This window comes from Ursus arctos, unplaced genomic scaffold (genome assembly GCF_023065955.2).
Source record: "Ursus arctos isolate Adak ecotype North America unplaced genomic scaffold, UrsArc2.0 scaffold_6, whole genome shotgun sequence".
Lineage (NCBI taxonomy): Eukaryota > Metazoa > Chordata > Mammalia > Carnivora > Ursidae > Ursus > Ursus arctos.
Genome location: NW_026623078.1, coordinates 51960949 through 51980915, shown reverse-complemented (window position 1 = coordinate 51980915; position 19967 = coordinate 51960949). Strand labels below are relative to the sequence as shown.

Sequence of the window (19967 nt, the reverse complement as noted above, 5' to 3'; positions counted from 1 at the left end):
AAGCTAGTATAATTGCGCTAGTCCTAGGGCAACTACTAGATTTATGTACTTCTCGAAAATCTTAATTCACAGCGCACTGCATGCAGGCATTGTCGAGAGGTAACAGAACACACCTCCCCCCCACCCCCCAGTCCTGTCTGGGCACCTACTTGGAGAAAAGTTCAATTTTTTGAGCTTGAGGGTGCATCTGCAAGGGATCTGTCTCTTGTTCCCCCTTCCCCCCCTAACACGATAGGCCCACTGGAAGGGGGGCGGCACATTCCCCAAGCCACGCAGTCAGAATGGGGCCCTGGAGCGGACGGACCCTTGGAGAAAGCAGGTTTCTCCTCCCAGCGCATTCCCCTGCACCCTTCCTCCCCCCACCCCAGCAAGTAGCCCCACCCCGAGATGTTGGGGCAGGGTGGGAAGTAGTTACTTGGTTGGCACGTGGTCAGGACATTTATGTGGCTGAGGCAACCGTTTTAAACTTTTGTGGGTTCTGATGAAAATCTGAAGAAAACCTAGGAGCCTCTCCCGAGAAGAATTCTATCTCCCCACGCACCAGGCACGCACGCACGATTTTCCCGCCAAGGAGCCCGGAGACGTCCACACCCCAGGGTGAAACCCCTGGCGGGCGTGTACTCCGTCCCAGGCCCCGCCTCGCCCCCGGGAGCCCAGCTCCCCGCAGGCCCCGGGACCCGGGCGCTCGGCCAGAGCTGGGCGGGGCTAGAGGCGGCGTGGCTCGGGGGCCGCCCCACCTGCCGACGCCCGGGGCGGCGTAGCCAGCACCCCCGCCCCCCGCGGCCACCGCCTCAGGGCTCCGAGACTAGGACCGCGCTGCTGCTCCCGGAGCCCAGACTCGCGACGCGCCCCCGCGGCTCGGCTTGCCGGCGCTGTTTCCGGGCGGCGGCCGGAGCCATGAAGATGCACTTCTGTATCCCGGTGTCTCAGCAGCGGCCGGACCCGCTGGGGGGGCGCTACGTGGTGCGCTGGGGGCCAGGGTCCGATGGGGCTGGGGGAAGGTCGGTAACCTGGCGGGGCCCGGGCTCACCTGCTCGCTCAGCTAATCCGGGACGGTGTGTCTCTGTGTGGCAGCTGTACTCCGTGTACCTGGACGGCTACCTCTTCTGCAGGGTGCGCTACAGCCAACTGCATCGTTGGAACGAACAGGTGAGCCAGTTCGAGGCAGGTGAGGAAAAGTGCGCCCCAGCACACCGGACTTTTTGAGGGCTCCAAGCCCCTGATCCGTAACCGATCTGGAACTCCTGGTCTGTGTTGCTTGGCACAGCGCTCCGTTTATATAGGTTGCGGCTCCTAACCTTCTACAGCTGGGAGATGAGGCAGTAGGGCTCAGGTCATTCTCCCAACCCCTTTCCAGCCCAATGATCCCCAGCAGCCCCACCTGGCAGGGTGCTGGGGGATGGTGGGCTCCATTTCAGTGCCAGCTGTTCCCCAGGACAATGTCCCCATTCAAAATGAGCATACTCAGTCTAGACCAAGGTGCCTTAGGAATCCTGTACATAAGTATTTAATCTCCTCTCTCCCAGAGTTTCTTAGGCTTACTTCTTTAAAAAGGTGTGTCTATTTTTGTTTTCAAATTCGTGTATTTATAGGCTTCAAGTACTGGCAGGGGGGAAACCCGGGAAACATGACTTATCAAGACATGAGGTCGTTTCCCACTGTAGTTTCTCACTCTGATGGCCTGGTGGCATTTTCTTTGGGAGGCAGCCTGATTTTTTAACCTGCTCTTATTGTCCTAATAAGGAAGTGTTGCAAGTCTTCAAAATGGGTTGGAGGAGTAAAAGAAAGTTTGGAAATAAACTGCACCCTCCCTCTACCTCTATGCATTGTGTTTTCTTTTTAATTAAAATTTTTAAAAAGAGAATATACCCAAAATTAGAAAGAAAGGGGAGCCTGGTTTGCTCAGTGGGAAGAGCATATGACTCTGGATCTCAGGGTCCTGAGTTTGAGACTCAGGGTCCTGAGTTTGAGACCCAGGTTGGGGCAGAGATTACTTAAATAAATAAAACTCAAAACAAAACAAAACCAAGAAACAAACTTTCCCAGGCAACAGCTATTAACATTTTTGGGAGAATCCTTCCAGGCAATCTGGGTTCCTAGTGAGTAGATACACCTTCTGTCGAAGGACAGCTCTCAATTTCTTTTTTTTTACTATTGCAAACATTGCATTGAGCCTTCTTGCTCATATCAGAGGGCATTGGAAAAGTCTATTTTCAAGGCATGATTACGTTTCTTTGGAGTCAACAAAAAACAGGTGTAATGTGCTTGTAATCTTGTAATGTGCTTGTAATTTGTGCGGTCCTCTCTGAATTGCTAGCACCTGCTGCGGTTGCCCCAGAAGGTCCTCAGGGATGTTGGTGGGCTGACTCAATGAGGAAGGGCATGGATTCAGACTTCTGCAAATGAGAAACTACTTGTGACCAAAACGTGTCTGGGGATTTGGGAGGACTGCTGAGGTCGGCAGATGGAGATCTTAAGAGAAGAGAAAGTATAGGTGTGCTGGGTATTTGGAGGAAGAAGTTGAAGTATCATCTCCCCCACTAATCTGTGTCCTCTAGTGTGAGGTGGGATTGGGGAGATTGCCGTTCACAGCCTGAAAAGCAGGAGACAGCAGTGGGAGCAGGAGGGTGTGGAACTGACTGACCGCTTCCTGGCTGGTCGCCTTACCTCTTCTCTGACCTTCAATTTTTTTTCATCAAAAATAATAAGCAAATAGGTAGTTATGAGGGTCCACTTCCCAGAGTACTTGTGAAGCGTAGGGGCCAGTTTCTCCCAGAGCCTGGGACATGGAACATGCTCAGTAAATATTTATTGACCAAGAGGCTTGAAGAATTCCTGAATCTGGCCCTCCTTAATCAACAGACTCAGAGGAAATGCTTGGTTTCAGAAAAACTAAGACCTGTCGAATCTTAGCAGGTTCAGGAGGAGAGACATAAAGTGAGTAAACTTTTACTCTCGATCTTCTGTTTTGGAAGCCATGAACAACGAACTGTTATTCACTTCAGTTGACTCTTTTTTTTTTTTTTAAGATTTTATTTATTTGTCAGAAAGAGAGAGAGTACAAGCAGAGGGATAGCAGGCAGAGGGGAAGCAGGCTCCTCCCTGAGCAAGGAGCCTGATGTGGGGCTCGATCCCGGGACCCCAGGATCATGACCTGAGCCAAAGGGAGACACTTAACCGACTGAGCCACCCAGGCATCCCCCCTCTTTTTTTTTTTAAGTTTTACTTATTTGAGGGAGAAAGGCACGCCCATGGTGGGAGGGGCAGAGGGAGAGAATCTCAAGCAGACTCCCCATGAGCGTGGAGCCTGACACGGGGCTCAATCTCAGGACCCATGAGAATATGACCTGAGCCAAAACCAAGAGTCGATGCATACCTGACTGAGCCACCCAGGCGCCCCACTGCAGTGGACTCTTAAATATTGAATTGCCATAGCCTGGTGCCCGATGTAGGGTATAGAGTAGATATTAATTAATTAATACTTCATATTTGTCCCAAATTTTTCGAAGTCTAAAAGTGGAGATTTCTTTATCAGTTTCCAACTATTTTACACCTTGCACTTAGCATTTTTTCCTCCTGCAGTAACAACAACTTCATTTTAAAGAAACTAGAACTTAGGTGGCTATTTGCCTTATTCATTTAAAACACAGGCAGTTACTGTGTGTTAAGTTTGGTGCCAGGAGCTTTACAAATAATAGCAGGTTTAATATTTACAACAGTTCTATGAGCTAGGATTATAATTAGCCTCATTTAACAGAGGAGAAAACAAGGGCACAACTTGCCCCAAATCAAACTGCTAGTAAGTATTGGAGCCAAGATTTGATCTCCAGAAATGGCGCTGGCCCATTATATTTTGTGGTTTCTTACTAAAGTTAATAAATTGTATCAGTAAAACAATTGGGTTACTTTAGTAACAAGCTATTACTCTATTTGGGAATAACATAAAATTTCCCAATTTTCAGTGTTCAGGGTGGTGAATTTTGGTAAACGTGTACAATACTCCCACCATAATCAAGATAAAGAAAAGGTTTTGCACTCTAGAAGTTCCCTTGCCCCTTTGCCCTCAATCCTCTCCCTCCGCTTCTCACCCCAGGCAATCAAGGTCTGCTTTCTGTCTGAATTCCAGGAGCAGGATTTTATTCAGATTGCCCACCAAGCGTCTTCGGGGTCAGCGGTACACTCATCATCATGACTCCCATTTTGTGTATAGTCTGAGGTTGCCAGATTGAGCGAATAAAAACACATGCTCCCCAGTTAAATGTGAATTTCAGATAAACAACAAAGAGGTTGTTAGATGAGTAGTTCCATGCAGTCACTGGGACATACTCAACAGGGCATCCTGTCTTTTGTCTGGCAACCCTGAGTCGGAGAAAGTTTGGGGGTTGTCTTTCAGGCCCTTCTCAGCTAGATCGTTTTCTTCTTGTTTCACCGAAGATGTGAAAATGGCTCAGAACTCTTAATATGATTTAATACAAAACACCATTTAAAAAAAAGGAAACCATAAAGGCCCCATCTGTGTGTGCATTTGAGTGTATTTCCTAGGAAGTTCTCTATCCTGATAGAATAAAAATGTCATCTTATAGAATTAACGGATTGATTTATTTACTTAAGAAATGTTTACCAAGTTCCTGTTAGAGGGCATGCACTGTGGTGTACGTGCAGACAGCACTTGAGCACATGTGATTTTTTTTTTAGAAGATTATATTTAGAGAGAGAGTGTGTGAGAGAGATAGCACAAGCAGGGGGAGCAGCAGAGGGAGAGGGAGAAGCAGGCTCCCAGCTGAGCAGGGAGCCTGATGCAGGGCTCGATCCCAGGACCCTGAGATCATGACCTGAGCCAAAGGCAGATGCTTAGCCAACTGAGCCACCCGGGTGCCTCAGCACACGTGATTTCTGACTTGAAGTATTGGATTTCTATTTTGTATATTGGATAACTTTGAGTGCGAGGAAGGGCACCTGCCCAGGTGAGGCGGCCCCTGCTCTTTCTCTGCCAGTCTGAGTGGAGGCTACTGCATCTGAGACTGACTCCGGAGAGACTGAACCTGGCTGCGTTTTCGAGATGTCAGTTGTGACTGGTGCCCTCTGAAGTCATTGCCTGCAGCCGTGTCCCACGGTGAGGTTCCTTCCAGCAGCTTGCCCCTCTGCTGCTGAGTGCCATGTCATCTCTCTGCCATGTGAACTGCCTGAGTGCCATGTCATCTCTCTGCCATGTGACCTGCCTGACCTGACTTCTCTCTGAGCCTTTACCTAAATAAAACCAGTTTGATTTATGCTCTGCTCTTGCCTACAACACCTTCCTCTAAGGGATTTAAAGAGATCTGAGAAGGAAACATTTAACTGGCTCATTTTGACCAAGTGTTAAAGATGAGGCCACCCTGTGTGAGCGACGCTGGACTCTATGAAAAGGATGCCTGCCGCTTTGCAAACATTCTGCCAGTATCAGATATGGCAACGGGCGCAAGCCATAGAATCTTGCGAAGGATCTTTCCATGGGGTTGGAAATTCTGTGTAAGGCCGTAAGTGCTAGTTTGGTCTTCCCCCTTGCCTGGTGCTGACCCAGTCTCCCTCTTTCCCCTCTTTCCCTACTCAGATTCTCTGTTTGTATCAGGCCGGACCATTCATTACCTCTGTCTACCTCACTTCCACATCCTGGGAAGACCCCTGCTTTCTGGCCCACTGGTCAGGGACCAGCAGTTTCTCAAGACCAATCTCAAAGCCTCACCTCCTCTGGGAAGTCCTCCTTGACTGCATGAGATACGTTTCTCTGATTCCTGTGTCACTTTGTGTTTAGACCTTGTCATGTTCCTCCTTTTGTGTATATATTTTCCTTCCCCTGCTCTAGTTACAAAAGCCCAATATTTAAAGGAAAGAAGGAATGAAGGCTGTAGGCATAGTATACCCAGCACGAATCCTCCTTTAGTAGAGGTTCAATAGAGATTTGGCGGAGGAGAAGGAAGAGGAGAAAAGAGGAAGAAGGGAGGATAATGAGGGAGAGAAGGAAAAAGTAATGAAAATCTGCCAGTCATTAGCTTATAGGACCTTGGTTAAAGTCCCTTCATCTCCCTGAGCTTCAGGTCACTGTGACTGTCATGTCACTTTGATGTGAGGGTGGCAGGATGACATGTTGACGGTAATGATGACCCTCTGTCTCATGGGACTATTTTGAGGAACTAATGGGATAATATACAAGCTCTGGGCTAATGTTCTTCGGTACCAGATGCCACATTCTGGATTGCTTTGAGCTGTGGCCCTTTATCTGGTAAATCTGGGGTGTTGATTCGAAGGGGTCTTGGAGAGGTGGATGGATAAGCATTAGAAAGGACACCATTTGTGTCTGTAATTCCACTTGTCCCGGGTCACCACTTTGGGATAAGTATGAGGGCTGGGGGTGCATAAGGAGGTCATATTTTCCACTGGCCAGTAAAGTCCTCTTCATGTTAAAAGGCAGAACCGTGTGATGGTGAAATCCCTGCAGGAGATTGTGCTGGGATTAAAAATATATATTATCTAAACATGGTCTTTCAAAAGCAAACAAAACCCCCAAACAAACAAGACATCTCATAATAAAAGAACAAAAGAGGTGTGTTTTCTTTTGGAGATCTTTGAACAATTTTTGGGAAGAGTCTTTGGGCTAAACTCCAATACCAGGTAATTCTTAGTATGCTATTGGTTTTCATAGCTAAACTGTGCTGAGACCAGTAGAAAAGGTTATATTTTGATGGAGTTGAAGCACTTGGGGAGTCAGTGATTGATATTTGGCAGACCTAACTACTCAGTTTATTATATGTTTATCTCCCCCCCTTAAACCAGTATTAGAGAGGGGAGGGGAAAGATTCCTTGAGAAGTCAGCTCAGGTTGTAAAACCTGCTGGGAGAGTTTGGGCTGTGTTGGCTATCAGAACCTTAAGCCTCGGTGATTTTTACCGCAGCTCTTGGCCTTATGGTAGGGGCTTCCCCAAGATGCTCTCCAGCCCATGGAAAACCCTGACGGCTCTGGTGGCTCAAGGCTGCTGTGATTCAAACCATTGGGAGCATCTAACATTTATGAATGCATGCCTAGGAAGACAGTTGCCTCTTAAAGATCGCTTAATCCACTAGCAAAAATAGTCACATGCAAAGAAGACAATTTTCTTCTCCTATTTAGTGGAATTAACAGCGATGGGTACATAAATCCCAGGTTGTTTGAGCAGCCTTGCCTGGTTTGATGCTCCAACTGGGGTGTCTTTGGGCAGTGTTTGGCATAACAGGAAAATTGCCTTGAATTTAAAAAAAAAGAATTGTTGCTATAATATTTTATACTACCAGATTTAAAGGAGGAAAGGTTGCAAACTTCGATGGCTATAGGGGTCAGGCAGGTAATTGAAATGAGAAGCATGGATCAGGTGAGAGGCAGCGGGGACTGGTGGGAACTGCTCAGGTCTCCTCTAAAGGGGATGATTACCTGAGGAATGTGAACCCAGTGATTCCAGAACCTCTGATTTTTCAAGAAGCCAGAACATCAGGGTTTGGTTTCGTTTCTTTAAAAACCTTAATTTTTGTGGTCCAGTTTTAGATTTACAGAATAATTGCAAAGATAATACAGAGAGTTCCCATATATCCCCGCACCCAGCTTGCCGCATTGTTTCCTGTGAGTATGGAACATTTGTTATAGTTAATGAGCCAATATTAATACATTATTATTAACTAGAGCCCACAATTCACTTATATTTCTTTAGCGTTAACCTAATGTCCTATTGCTGCCCTAGAGCACACGTCCCCATTGTTAATTTTTTTGTTTTGAGCGCTTCCTTGTTTTCTGGTGCTACAAGATGCTCCAGATTCCTCTTCTATATTTCCTGCTTCAGTCCTAAAAATTAACTATTTTCTTCATGGAGTCCTGGTTGCTTTAGTTGGGGAATGGTTAAGAGAAACCAAGATCTCGGACTAGGGTATATTCATTGCTACTATAGTGTTGTCACTTCCAGGCCTCTCAGCTGATAGAGCAAGGAAATATGTGTATCCACATATCTATAAATCCTTTCATATGTAACCATCTGTATCTACATTAAGCTAAACATGAGTTCATACCAAGATCTCCAACTATAATCCATCACCACAGGGATCATTCCAGCCTACTCCCCTTGCTTATCTGAAAACTCTCACTTCAGTAGTGAAAAACCTGACTCCCATCACCTGCCATCCATTTACGTGATGTCTCTCACCTACAGGCAGGCATGTACTAACCTTTCTAGAACACCAATGCTGTTCCATAGAACTTTCTGCACTGATGGAAATGCTCTGTGTTTGCTTTGTCCACTTCAGTAGCAACTTGCCACAAATACTGTTGAGTATTTAAAATGTGGCTAGCACAACTGAGGAACTGAATTTTAAATTTCATTTCGTTTTAGTTGATTTAAGGGTTAAGTAGTCACAGGTGGCCAGTAGACATGTTGAATGGCACAGCTCTTGGCCATTGCAAAGATTTTCCTTGGATTTTCCTTGAGTGAGGTAGGAAGCCATGAAGGATTCTGAGTAGGGAAGTGGATTGATCTAGCTTACCTTTTTAGAATGTTATCTTAGATGCTGTATTAAGAATAAACTGAAGGGGGTCAAGAGCAGAAGCAGAGAGATCTGTTGTCAAGCCGCTGCAGTAATGGGGCAAAGAGAGGACAGTGATTTGGACCAGAGTGATGGCAGTGAAGGTGGACAGAACTGGTAAGTTTTTTGTTTTTTGTTTTTATTTTATTTTATTTATTTATGTGAAAGAGAGTGAGAGACAGAGAACATGAGCAGGGGGGAGGAAGCAGAGGAAGAGGGAGAAGCAGACCCCGCACTGAGCAGGGAGCCCAATGTGGGGCTCGATCCCAGGACCCTGAGATCACGACCTGAGCCAAAGGCAGACACATACCCCACTGAGCCACCCAGGCGCCCTGAGAACTGGTAAGATTCTTGATGTCTTTTGAAGCTAGGTAAATAGTCACCAGATACACACTGTGTTTGTGACAAAGGCCATGGAATTAAAATTCCTACCTGTTTGCTTCTTTTAAATCTGTTTTCATTTTCTTTAACGGACTGACTATGGCAATAGTAAGAGTTTTAGCCCTTCTTCTCCAGAGGTACCATGTTAAAACCTGATTTCTGACTAGTTTCCTTTCTCATATTTTATTTATTTATTTATTTATTTATTTATTTATTTTTAAAGATTTATTTATTTCCGGGGGGGAGGGGTAAAGGGAGAGAGAGAGAATTTCCAGCAGGCTGAGCATAGAGCCTGACCCTGAGATCACGACCTGAGTCAAAGTCAAGAGTCAGAGGCTTGGGGCGCCTGGGTGGCACAGTGGTTAAAGCGTCTGCCTTCAGCTCAGGGCGTGATCCCGGCGTTATGGGATCGAGCCCCACATCAGGCTCCTCCGCTATGAGCCTGCTTCTTCCTCTCCCGCTCCCCCTGCTTGTGTTCCCTCTCTAGCTGGCTGTCTCTATCTCTGTCGAATAAATAAATAAAATCTTTAAAAAAAAAAAAAGAGTCAGAGGCTTAACTGGCTGAGCCACCCAGGCGCCCCTCCTTTCTCATAGTCATAGTTTAAAGAGAATGATGCTGTGGCTTGTCTTCAAGCTGTCACTGTAAATGTAGGGCTGGAATGAAGGAAGATGCATCTTTGATTGTCTTAATTTAAAACATATTTTTGATATACCCACTATTTAGCTTGCGTAAAAATAATGGTCACCTCGGTCTTAGATCAATATTTGGGTGGTTGGGAGGGTGGGAAGGGCCTCCGGGTTTCTATTGGGATCATATGTCAGCCTTATAGGAATTTTATAAACCGGCACTGTCCAATAGAAATATAAGATGTGAGCCACATATGTAATTTAAAATTTTCTGTTAGCCCAATTAAAAAACATAAAAAGAAACAGGTGAAATTAATTGTAATACACTTTATTTATCCTAGTATATCTAAAATATTACCATTTCAACATATAATCAATATAAGAAGTTATTAGTGAAATATTTTACTTTTTCTTTGTACTAAGTTTGGCAGTCTGGAGTGTGTTTTATACTGATGGACTATCTCAATTCAGACTAGCCCTAGTCCCAGTGCCCATTAGCACTGGCTGGGGGATACCATATCGGATAGCATGCTGTGACCATCTGCTGTTATGTTCAGATTTGGTGGACGTGGGGTGGGGAATTCAATTCCTAACTATCATCATCGGTATCACAGATACTACTGGGGAATGAATTAAAGAAACATTGTGTGGTGTGAGTGGTGGGCAGTCTTGCAAAAACAAATGAAAAATTAAAATGTATCCCAAATCTACTGAACTCAGACTGGAGAGGTCAGTCCATAGTATGTCTAATAGTATCTTCAGAAACTTATCCTGAAATAAACCCCTCCTTAAGAAAATCAAAGCATCCCCTTTTCTTCCTTTTGACCACCAGGAAGGGCTCATTTTAAATTAAGTACTAGAGTGAGACTTGCCCTACGAGGAGGCTTCGGTGTCTCATTAACCTCGAATTGGAGGTTCTTTGCTTTAACCGTATGTTTTCTGGATATTTTAGCTGAGGCGGGTCTTTGGAAATTGCCTGCCACGCTTCCCACCAAAGTACTACCTTGCAATGACCACCTCCATGGCTGAGGAGAGGAGGGACCAGTTGGAACAGTATTTGCAGAATGGTATGTATTTGGATTTTATTTTTACAGATTTAATGAGATACAGATTGTACACCGTAAAATTCGTGCATTTAACGTGTGCAATTCAATGGTTTTTAGCATATTTACAGAATTGTGTAACCACCCACCATAATCTAGTTTGAGAACATTTTTGTCACCCCAAAAAGAAACCTCACACCTATTATCAGTCACTCCTTATTCCCCTGCCCCACGTGCCTCTATCACCCCTTATACTAATTTTTGTCTTTATAGATTTGCCTGTTCCAAACATTTTACATAAATGGAATCATACAAAATATGGCCTTTGTATTTGGTTTTAAAAATACTCTGTTTTCAGATTTGCCCTTGGATGCTGTATGTTGGCTTTGATTGTAGAAGTCAAAGACCTATTACCTGGATTGAGACCAAAACAGAGGGATGAGAAGAACTGTTTTCCTGAAAGCTCTCAGGAAATACCAGAGATGCGTGTCCATCTCTGTCCTCACCAGGGAGCCTCGGAGGTCTGCTCTGACCCCCGTGGGGCTTGCAGTGCCCCGGTCCTTGCCCCTTGCCTTCATCCTGCATATGCTGTGCACAGCAAAACTGTGGTTGGCAAAACGGAGCCCTCTCAAAAACGGGGGGTTGGGGAGAAAGAGCAAAATTGACATTCAAGTATTTAAAGGTTTTGAAAATGTGGAAGGGTATATACACAACATATTTTTTATTTTTATTTTTTTTATTAAAGATTTTATTTATTTATTTGACAGAGAGACAGCCAGCGAGAGAGGGAACACAAGCAGGGGGAGTGGGAGAGGAAGAAGCAGGCTCATAGCAGAGGAGCCCGATGTGGGGCTCGATCCCATAACGCCGGGATCACGCCCTGAGCCGAAGGCAGACGCTTAACCGCTGTGCCACCCAGGCGCCCCCAACATATTTTTTAAAAAAGAACCTGTCCGAAGAGTACACAATGAAAGGCACATTCCCTTCCAGCCCAGCCCCCCAGGCCTCTAGAAGTAAACACAATGGCTTATGTGTTTCTCGGAAACAAGTTTTGTGTCTGCTGGTGTGTAGGCACATTCCTGTTTGTTAAACACAAATTGGAATGTACTCTATATACTTTTTGGTACCCGATTCTTAAAAACTTAACCTGAAAGCATTTCTGACTTACCAAAAAGGTGCGGAAATAATGCAAAGAATTTCTGTAGAGTCTTCACCCAGATTTCCCAAATGCTAACATTTTATATTTGCTTTATCATCCCCTCAATTTCGTGGTATACGTATGTGTACTATATGTAATTTTTTGAGAGGCCTGTGTTACCTGCACAAGCCACTTTCCCCTTAAGTACTTCGTGTGTATTCCCTAAGGTCAAGGACATTCTCTTCTACAACCACAGCACAGTTATCAAAATCAGGCAATTAGCGTTGGTACAATAATGTTATCTAATCTAGAGACCTTTTTGAAACTCTACCAACTATCCCACTGATATCCTTCATTGCACAAGAAAAAACGATTTTTTCTTCTGTAAGTTGATTTTTCCCTCTTAAAATCTATATTTTATAGACCATTCTAGATCAGCAATTAGAGACTTACTTCATTACTTCTCATGGAGGCACTTGTTTTCCTTAAAGATAGTAAATAAAAATTCTAGAAGTCATCTATTTCCCATTCGTCTTTTGTAATGGAGAATATCCCTCTTTTAGACCCATTAAATAAGCCTTTTCCAACTCAAAATGTAGTATGTGTTGAATTTTTCTTCTCCCGTGGTTTGATTTCTCATGTCTTAGGGCAACGCTCCTTTAAGTACTGGCCTTTCCACAAATGATCAGTGCCTGAGGGGTTGCTTTTCCGGGCCTGGCCTTTGTGCACATCACGGGGAGATCTCCTGCACCCTTCTCTGGCAAGACAGAGCAAGGAGACAGTGCAGCTTAGTGTTGTGACTAAGACATGGGCTCCAGAGGCAGACCCAGAGTCAAATCCTAGGTCTGCACCTCACCGGCTGTATGACCTTGAGCAAGACATTTACCTTCTCTGAGCTCCAGTGTCTATCTGTAAAATAGAGATAATATTTACCCCAGGGTTTGTGGCGAAGATTAAATGAACTAAAATATACAAGTGCTTAGCATTGTACCTGGTTCTTAACAGTTGCACAGTAAATACTAATTGGGTGAACACATTTTTCAATGGCTTTCCCCATGTCCAAGAATCCATGCTAACAATTATTATGTTAATTTGCATTTCTACCACATAGATTCCAGAAAATAAGGCAAGGCTCCCCACGCCCCGAAATCATCTCCCTTAAAAAAGAGGGAATACCTTTTATAAAAAAGTTTCTCATAATATGGAGACTTCCTTTTGAAAAATGTTGCAGTGTTTGGGAAAGATACAACTTGAAATGACTTTAGTCAGTGCTAGTTTTGAATGCTGGTAGAAGTTACAGTGATACAATCAATTGAAACAGCAACAAAAAAAGAAGGCAAGGAAAGGAAAAAGGGAAGGGAAGGGAAGAAGGAAGGAGGGAGGGAAGGAAGGAGGGAGGGAAGGAAAGAAACAGAAAGAGAAAAACAAAAAAAGAAAGAGAAAGAGGAAATAGAGAAAGGAAGGAGGGAGGGAGGGAGGGAGGGAGAGAGGGAGGGAGGGAGGGAGGGAGGAAGGGAGGGAGAAAAAGGTGTGTGGGAGGGAGGGGGAGGAAAGGGAAGGGAAGGGAAAGAGAAAGACATTTGCTATAGATTTAGTAAGTACATAAGTCTGGCTAGAGTGAAGGGTCCAGGAGAGGCATAAGAAATGAGAAAGGCTGGGGAGCCCCTCATGCAGGAGTTTGGACTTGAGTCTCAGGGGAAAGCTTCTGCCCCTCTGCTCTGGCCACAGCACCTGAATATTGGTATCTGAGCTTTAAAAACTAAGAGGGTGAATACTCTTATAGGTATAGAAGAATAGAAAACTTTAAATCTCTCTGACAGCCTTAAATCACTTTTCTGGGGATAACCTCTTGAGAGCTCCTATTGATACAAGAGATACTCTCAATCAGGGTTCTTGGTTGATTTCAGATTTTCAAATTAAGAAATGTCTTGCTGAAGTAGGAGTCCAGGTCCACGTTTTAAGATCTTTTTGCTTTTTCAAATTAACTTCATCATCATCCTGGTAGGGCAGCAAGCTGCATATTGAGTGATATGGGGATGTGTGAATAAAGTGAGACTCCTGGGACTGATATGATGGGTTCATGTTGCTGTCAAGGCTGCCTGGAGGAGGCAAGCTTTGTGGATTTTCATGTATTTGACAGGTCATAGCTCCATTGCCCAAGGAGGCAGGGGTGCACTGGCCAGGCCTTCAGGGCTCCCTGGAGGACAGAATAATTTAAGAGAGAAGTCAATCCAGCCCCATGCTGACCTGGCTTACCCTCCGTATTTTTCAGTAACCGTGGACCCAAACATGTTGAGAAGTGACATCTTCGTTGACTTTCTAAAATTCGTACAGCTGGTAAGCATGCTCTTCTTTACTAAGATCATTAATTCACTGCTGAACATGTCTCTTAGTTACCATGTGTGTGTTTCTGGCCATTTTCCCCACATTAGGTAAAATATATTCATTTGTAGTAATTGGAGGATTGGAGGTTCCTCTTTTCTTTTCTTTTCTTTTCTTTTCTTTTCTTTTCTTTTCTTTTCTTTTCTTTCTTTTTGGGGTTTAGATTCTAGATGGAAAATAAGCATGTCACTTGACTTTTGAACTCATCTTAATTAAGCAGGTACCTTTTTAATCCTATAGCCTAAGCATTGTATATCTCAAAACTGGTCATGGGGAAGAGAACATTTCATCATTAAGGACTCCACAACAATTCAGGGACCTTCCTTCTGTAGCTGGGATCAAGTGTACCCCAGTGAAGACATCAAGACAGCAGTAAGAGCGGGCCCAACTGTTACTTGTGTATTCTCTACTCCTAACTTTGTTGTAAATGGATCACAGAGAAAATTCAGTCTGAACAGAATGACATAGAGCAGCTCCCTTTCCTTTGTTGGTCTACAGAACCACTGGCCACTTGCCTGTAGAGGCCGGAAGTTTGCCAAGTAGGCTTGGTTAGCACACCGCTCATTCTCGTTGTACATGGGGGAACGTTTTTTTTATGCCTACAAGTATGTTCTTGATTGAATGGAAAGCTTTGTGAAGATTGAAGTCATAAGAATAACGTGATATTATTGAACTGGATCCCTAGCTAGGAGAGGAATGATACTTTGATGGGATTTGTAAAAACTGGAAGCGAATTTCTTTTATTCCGCGGGTCAACCATGTTGGTACAGTAACTGGTCCATTCAACCTGAGAAATGACCCTGGAGTCTCCCTTGTGCCACTGTTCATATTTTCACATATATTTGATGGCTTAAAAAATGCGTACTTTCTTTTTCTTTGAAAAGTTTGTTGTTGAGGTGTTGATGGTTGTAAAATTCAAACAGCACCGAAGGGCATATGATCCCAGCACCGACCTCCAGCAGCGCTCTTCAGAGACAACTGTTTCCAGTTGAATGTGCGTTCTTCCTACATGTTTCTGTGCGTCTACATGCATTCATATGTATGCATGTCCTTTCCGTCTTACGAATAAGCACATACTCCACGCACTTACTGAAACTTGTTTTAATTCTGCATCTCACAAATCCTTCTACGTCAGTATACAGAGGTACGTTTGGCCTCAGTTCTGTCATCTTTTTTGTGTATATTATGGCTTTTGCTTTCAGTGCTTTTTAGAAACCATTCATGGGGTGTCAGTGTTTTGGAGCTTTGATTTGAGTGTCCTTTTTTTCTGATAATCTGAAAGATTTTTGCCTGGTTTTAGTTCTGTTAGTGTTTTGCCTTTCCTTGCTTGCTCTGATGAGATTTTCACTTTTGCAATGGCTTTATTTTTCTCTTCTGTTTCTTCCGTCAACTTTGCCAGCTTACTTTGCTAACTTTTTTTTTTTTTAAAGATTTTATTTATTTATTTGACAGAGAGAGAGACAGCCAGCGAGAGAAGGAACACAAGCAGGGGGAGTGGGAGAGGAAGAAGCAGGCTCATAGCAGAGGAGCCTGATGTGGGGCTCGATCCCATAACGCAGGGATCACGCCCTGAGCCGAAGGCAGACGCTTAACCGCTGTGCCACCCAGGCGCCCCTACTTTGCTAACTTTTTGTTACCGTACATCTTTTTTGACGTCTTCATCTGTTCTTTGAGGCCTTAGTTCAGAGAAGCCATATTTTTATTAATACATCTATCACTGTCATCTCCTGAGTGGCATGGTGTGGGGAATATATTTTTTACTCTTAGTTGGTCACGATTCCTCCCTCCTTCCCCGGAGGAGTTTTACCGAGGGCTCCTGCTCTTTCTTCTCAGGCAATCACTCAGCTTTGGAAGGGGCTCTGCTTTGTGAGCTAGCTGACACATAGTATCATAGCAGCTGGGGATGAGTCATTTGAATCTGTCCATTATACTCCTGATCTTACCTCTTGTTTCTGAGCACTTTCTCTAATGTTCTGCCTGGAGGCCCCAGCAGTGTGTCTAGCAGTGAAGCCATAGCCACAGTTCCACACATCATGATCTAGCATTCTAAACCCTCTTATTGGCTAAGTAGTCTCAGGACTGGCTTAGTGGTTAAGAGTGCAAGGTCAGGAGTGTGATGACCCAGGTTTAAATTTTGGCTGCCCTCGGAGGGAGTTAAGATGGCGGACCCCTTTTTCAGCTGGTCCCCTGAGTCGAGCTGGATAGGTACCAGACCAGCCTGAACATCCACGGAATCAGCCTGAGACGCAGGAAGATACTTCTGGATCTCTACAAATGAACATCTCCAGCGCTGAGTATTGAGGTACGAAGCGGGGAGCCGTGAAACCGCGCACAGATATCGGAAGATAAACGGAAGGGGGAGGGAGCCGCCGCGTTCGGGCGCCGGGAAGCAGTAGCCACCTGCACAGGGGAGCGGGCGGACTCGCCCACGGCACCTGCGAGAGAGCAGACTGAGACGGTGAGCGGAGAGCGCGTGCCACCAGACTGAAACGGAACTCCGGTGTGCTCACTGGAACCAGACTGAGACCGGGAGCTCCGGGAGCGCGTGGGGGTGGCTGGCGGCTGGCAGCTGGCAGTGTTAGAAACACAAAGGACAGAGACACGCCGGCCCTGGCAGTGAGGGCTGGGACGCCAGGTGTGGGGCGCACATCCCGGGACGCTGCAGGGTTGAGCAGCACCAACAGTAACAGAGTTAAAGCGGCCAGAACATCAGTGGAGAACGGTCCGCGATCCCTCTGTTCTGAGACAGAGGCTGAGATTCGGCCGCTGCTGCTCTGACTCTCAGAAGAGGCACAGCAAACTGCCAGGGAAAGCCTCCAGAGAACAAAAGCCTGGAAAGACTGGCTCAGGGAGTGCCCATCCCCATCCCCCTCGCAGGGGACACGGAGACTCTACCCAAACAGGGTTGCCTGAGTATCGGCACGGCAGGCCCCTCCCCCAGAAGGCAGGCTGAAAAATCAAGAAGTGCACATCCTAAGATCCCTATAAAATAAGGGCGCACGGCCTGGGTCCTGGTCAATAATTTGGGCTCTGGACAACCCCGCAACCTCTCCTCATCAGAATGACGAGAAGGAGAAATCCCCCTCCCCCAGCAAAGAAAAGACAATGAGTCTGTGGCCTCTGCCACAGAACTAATGGATATGGATATAACCAAATTATCAGAAATGGAATTCAGAGTAACAATGGTCAAGATGATGTGTAGACTTGAAAAAAGTATTAACGAAAATGTTAATGAGAATATAGAATCTCTAAGGGTGGAAATGAGAGCGAATCTGGCAGAAATTAAAAATTCTATGAGCCAAATGCAGTCAAAACTAGAGGCTCTGACGGTCAGGGTGAATGAGGCAGAAGAACGTATTAGTGAATTGGAGGATGGGTTAGTAGAAGAGAAAGCTAAAATAGAATCTGGACTCAAAAAAATCTATGCTCAAGAATGTAGGTTACAGGAGATTATTGACTCAATGAAACATTCCAATGTCAGAATCATCGGCATCCCCGAGGGGGTGGAGAAAAACAGAGGTCTAGAAGAGATATTTGAACAAATTGTAGCTGAAAACTTCCCTAATCTAGCAAAGGAAACAAACATTCGTGTCCAAGAGGCAGAGAGGACCCCTCCCAAGCTCAACCACGACAAACCTATGCCACGTCACGTCATAGTGCAATTCGCAAATATTAGATCCAAGGGTACAGTATTGAAAGCGGCCAGGGCAAAGAAATTTCTCACGTACCAAGGCAAAGGTATCAGAATTACGTCAGACCTGTCTACACAGACCTGGAATGAGAGAAAGGGTTGGGGGGGCATTTTTAAAGCTCTTTCAGAGAAAAACATGCAGCCAAGGATCCTTTATCCGGCAAGGCTGTCATTCAGAATGGATGGAGAAATAAAGACCTTCCAGAATCGCCAGCCATTGACCAATTTTGTAACCATGAAACCAGCCCTACAGGAGATATTAAGGGGGGTTCTATAAAAGTAAAAAGGCCCCAAGAGTGATACAGAACAGAAAGTCACAATCTATAGAAACAAAGACTTTACTGGCAATATGGCATCATTAAAATCATATCTCTCAATAATCAGTCTCAATGTAAATGGCCTAAATGCTCCCATAAAATGCCATAGGGTTGCTGATTGGATAAAAAGACATGACCCATCCATTTGCTGTCTACAAGAGACTCATTTTGAACCTAAAGATACATTCAGACTGAAAGTAAAGGGATGGAATACCATCTTTCACGCCAATGGACCTCAAAAGAAAGCTGGGGTAGCAATTCTCATATTAGACAGATTGGATTTTAAACTAAAGACTATAGTTAGAGACACAGAAGGGCACTATATTATTCTTAAAGGATGTATCCAACAAGTGGATATGACAATTATAAATATATATGCCCCCAACAGGGGAGCAGCAAGATACACAAGCCAACTCTTAACCAGAATAAAGAGACATATAGATAAAAATACGTTAATAGTAGGGGACCTCAACATTCCACTATCAGAAATAGAGCACCCATGCAGAAAATCGACAAAGAAACAAGGGCTTTGAATGCTATACTCGACGAGTTGGACCTCATAGATATATATAGAACACTACACCCCAGAACCAAAGAATACTCATTCTATTCTAATACCCATGGGACATTCTCAAGAATAGACCATGTTCTGGGTCACAAAACAGGTCTCAACCAATACCAAAAGACTGAAATTATTCCCTGCATATTCTCAGACCACAACGCTTTGAAATTGGAACTCAACCACAAGGAACAATTTGGAAGAAACTCAAACACTTGGAGACTAAGAACCATCCTGCTCAGGAGTGATTCGATAAACCAGGAAATCAAAAATCAAATTAAACAATTTATGGAGACCAACGAGAATGAAAACACAACGGTCCAAAACCTATGGGATACTGCAAAGGCAGTCCTAAGGGGGAAATACATAGCCATCCAAGCCTCACTCAAAAGAATAGAAAAATCTAAAATGCAGTTTTTATATTCTCACCTCAAGAAGCTGGAAGAGCAACAGAGGGACAGGCCTAATCCATGCATGAGGAAGCAGTTGACCAAGATTAGAGCAGAAATCAATGAATTAGAAACCAGGAGTACAGTAGAGCAGATCAACAGAACTAGAAGCTGGTTCTTTGAGAGAATCAATAAAATTGACAGACCACTGGCAAGATTTATCCAAAAGAATAGAGAAAGGACCCAAATTAATAAAATTATGAATGAAAAAGGAGAGGTCACAACCAACACCAATGAAATTGGAAGGATTATTAGAAACTTTTATCAACAGCTTTATGCCAATAAATTAAGCAATCTGGAAGAGATGGAGGACTTCCTGGAAACCTATAAACTACCAAGACTGAAACAGGAAGAAACTGATTTTTTAAACAGGCCAATTAATTATGAAGAGATTGAGTCAGTGATAAACAACCTTCCAAAAAACAAAACTCCAAGCCCGGATGGTTTTCATGGGGAATTCTACCAAACATTCAAAGAAGAAATAATACCTATTCTCCTAAAGCTATTTCAAAAAATAGAAACAGAAGGAAAGCTACCAAATTCATTCTATGAGGCCAATATTACCTTGATCCCCAAACCAGGCAAAGACCCCATCAAAAAGGAGAATTACAGACCAATTTCCCTAATGAATATGGACGCCAAAATCCTCAACAAGATCCTGGCTAATAGAATCCAACAGTACATTAAAAGGATTATCCATCATGACCAAGTGGGATTCATCCCTGGGATGCAAGGGTGGTTCAACATTCGCAAATCTATCAGTGCCTTAGATTTTATCCAGAAGGAAAAATTCAAAAATCATAT

General features: G+C 44.4%; 1 protein-coding gene across 1 annotated transcript in view; it reads left to right on the top strand.

Annotated features, from left to right (window-relative positions):
• Window positions 1–815: 815 nt before the first annotated feature.
• SNX31 (sorting nexin 31) overlaps window positions 816–19967 on the top strand; it is a 63737-nt gene continuing 44585 nt past the window's right edge. Inside the window, exons 1-4 of the mRNA XM_057308124.1 lie at window positions 816–963; window positions 1075–1149; window positions 10537–10651; window positions 14038–14102. Of these exons, the coding sequence (XP_057164107.1) occupies window positions 898–963; window positions 1075–1149; window positions 10537–10651; window positions 14038–14102 (321 nt within the window). The 5' untranslated portion in view covers window positions 816–897. The remainder of the gene's footprint in view (window positions 964–1074; window positions 1150–10536; window positions 10652–14037; window positions 14103–19967) is intronic.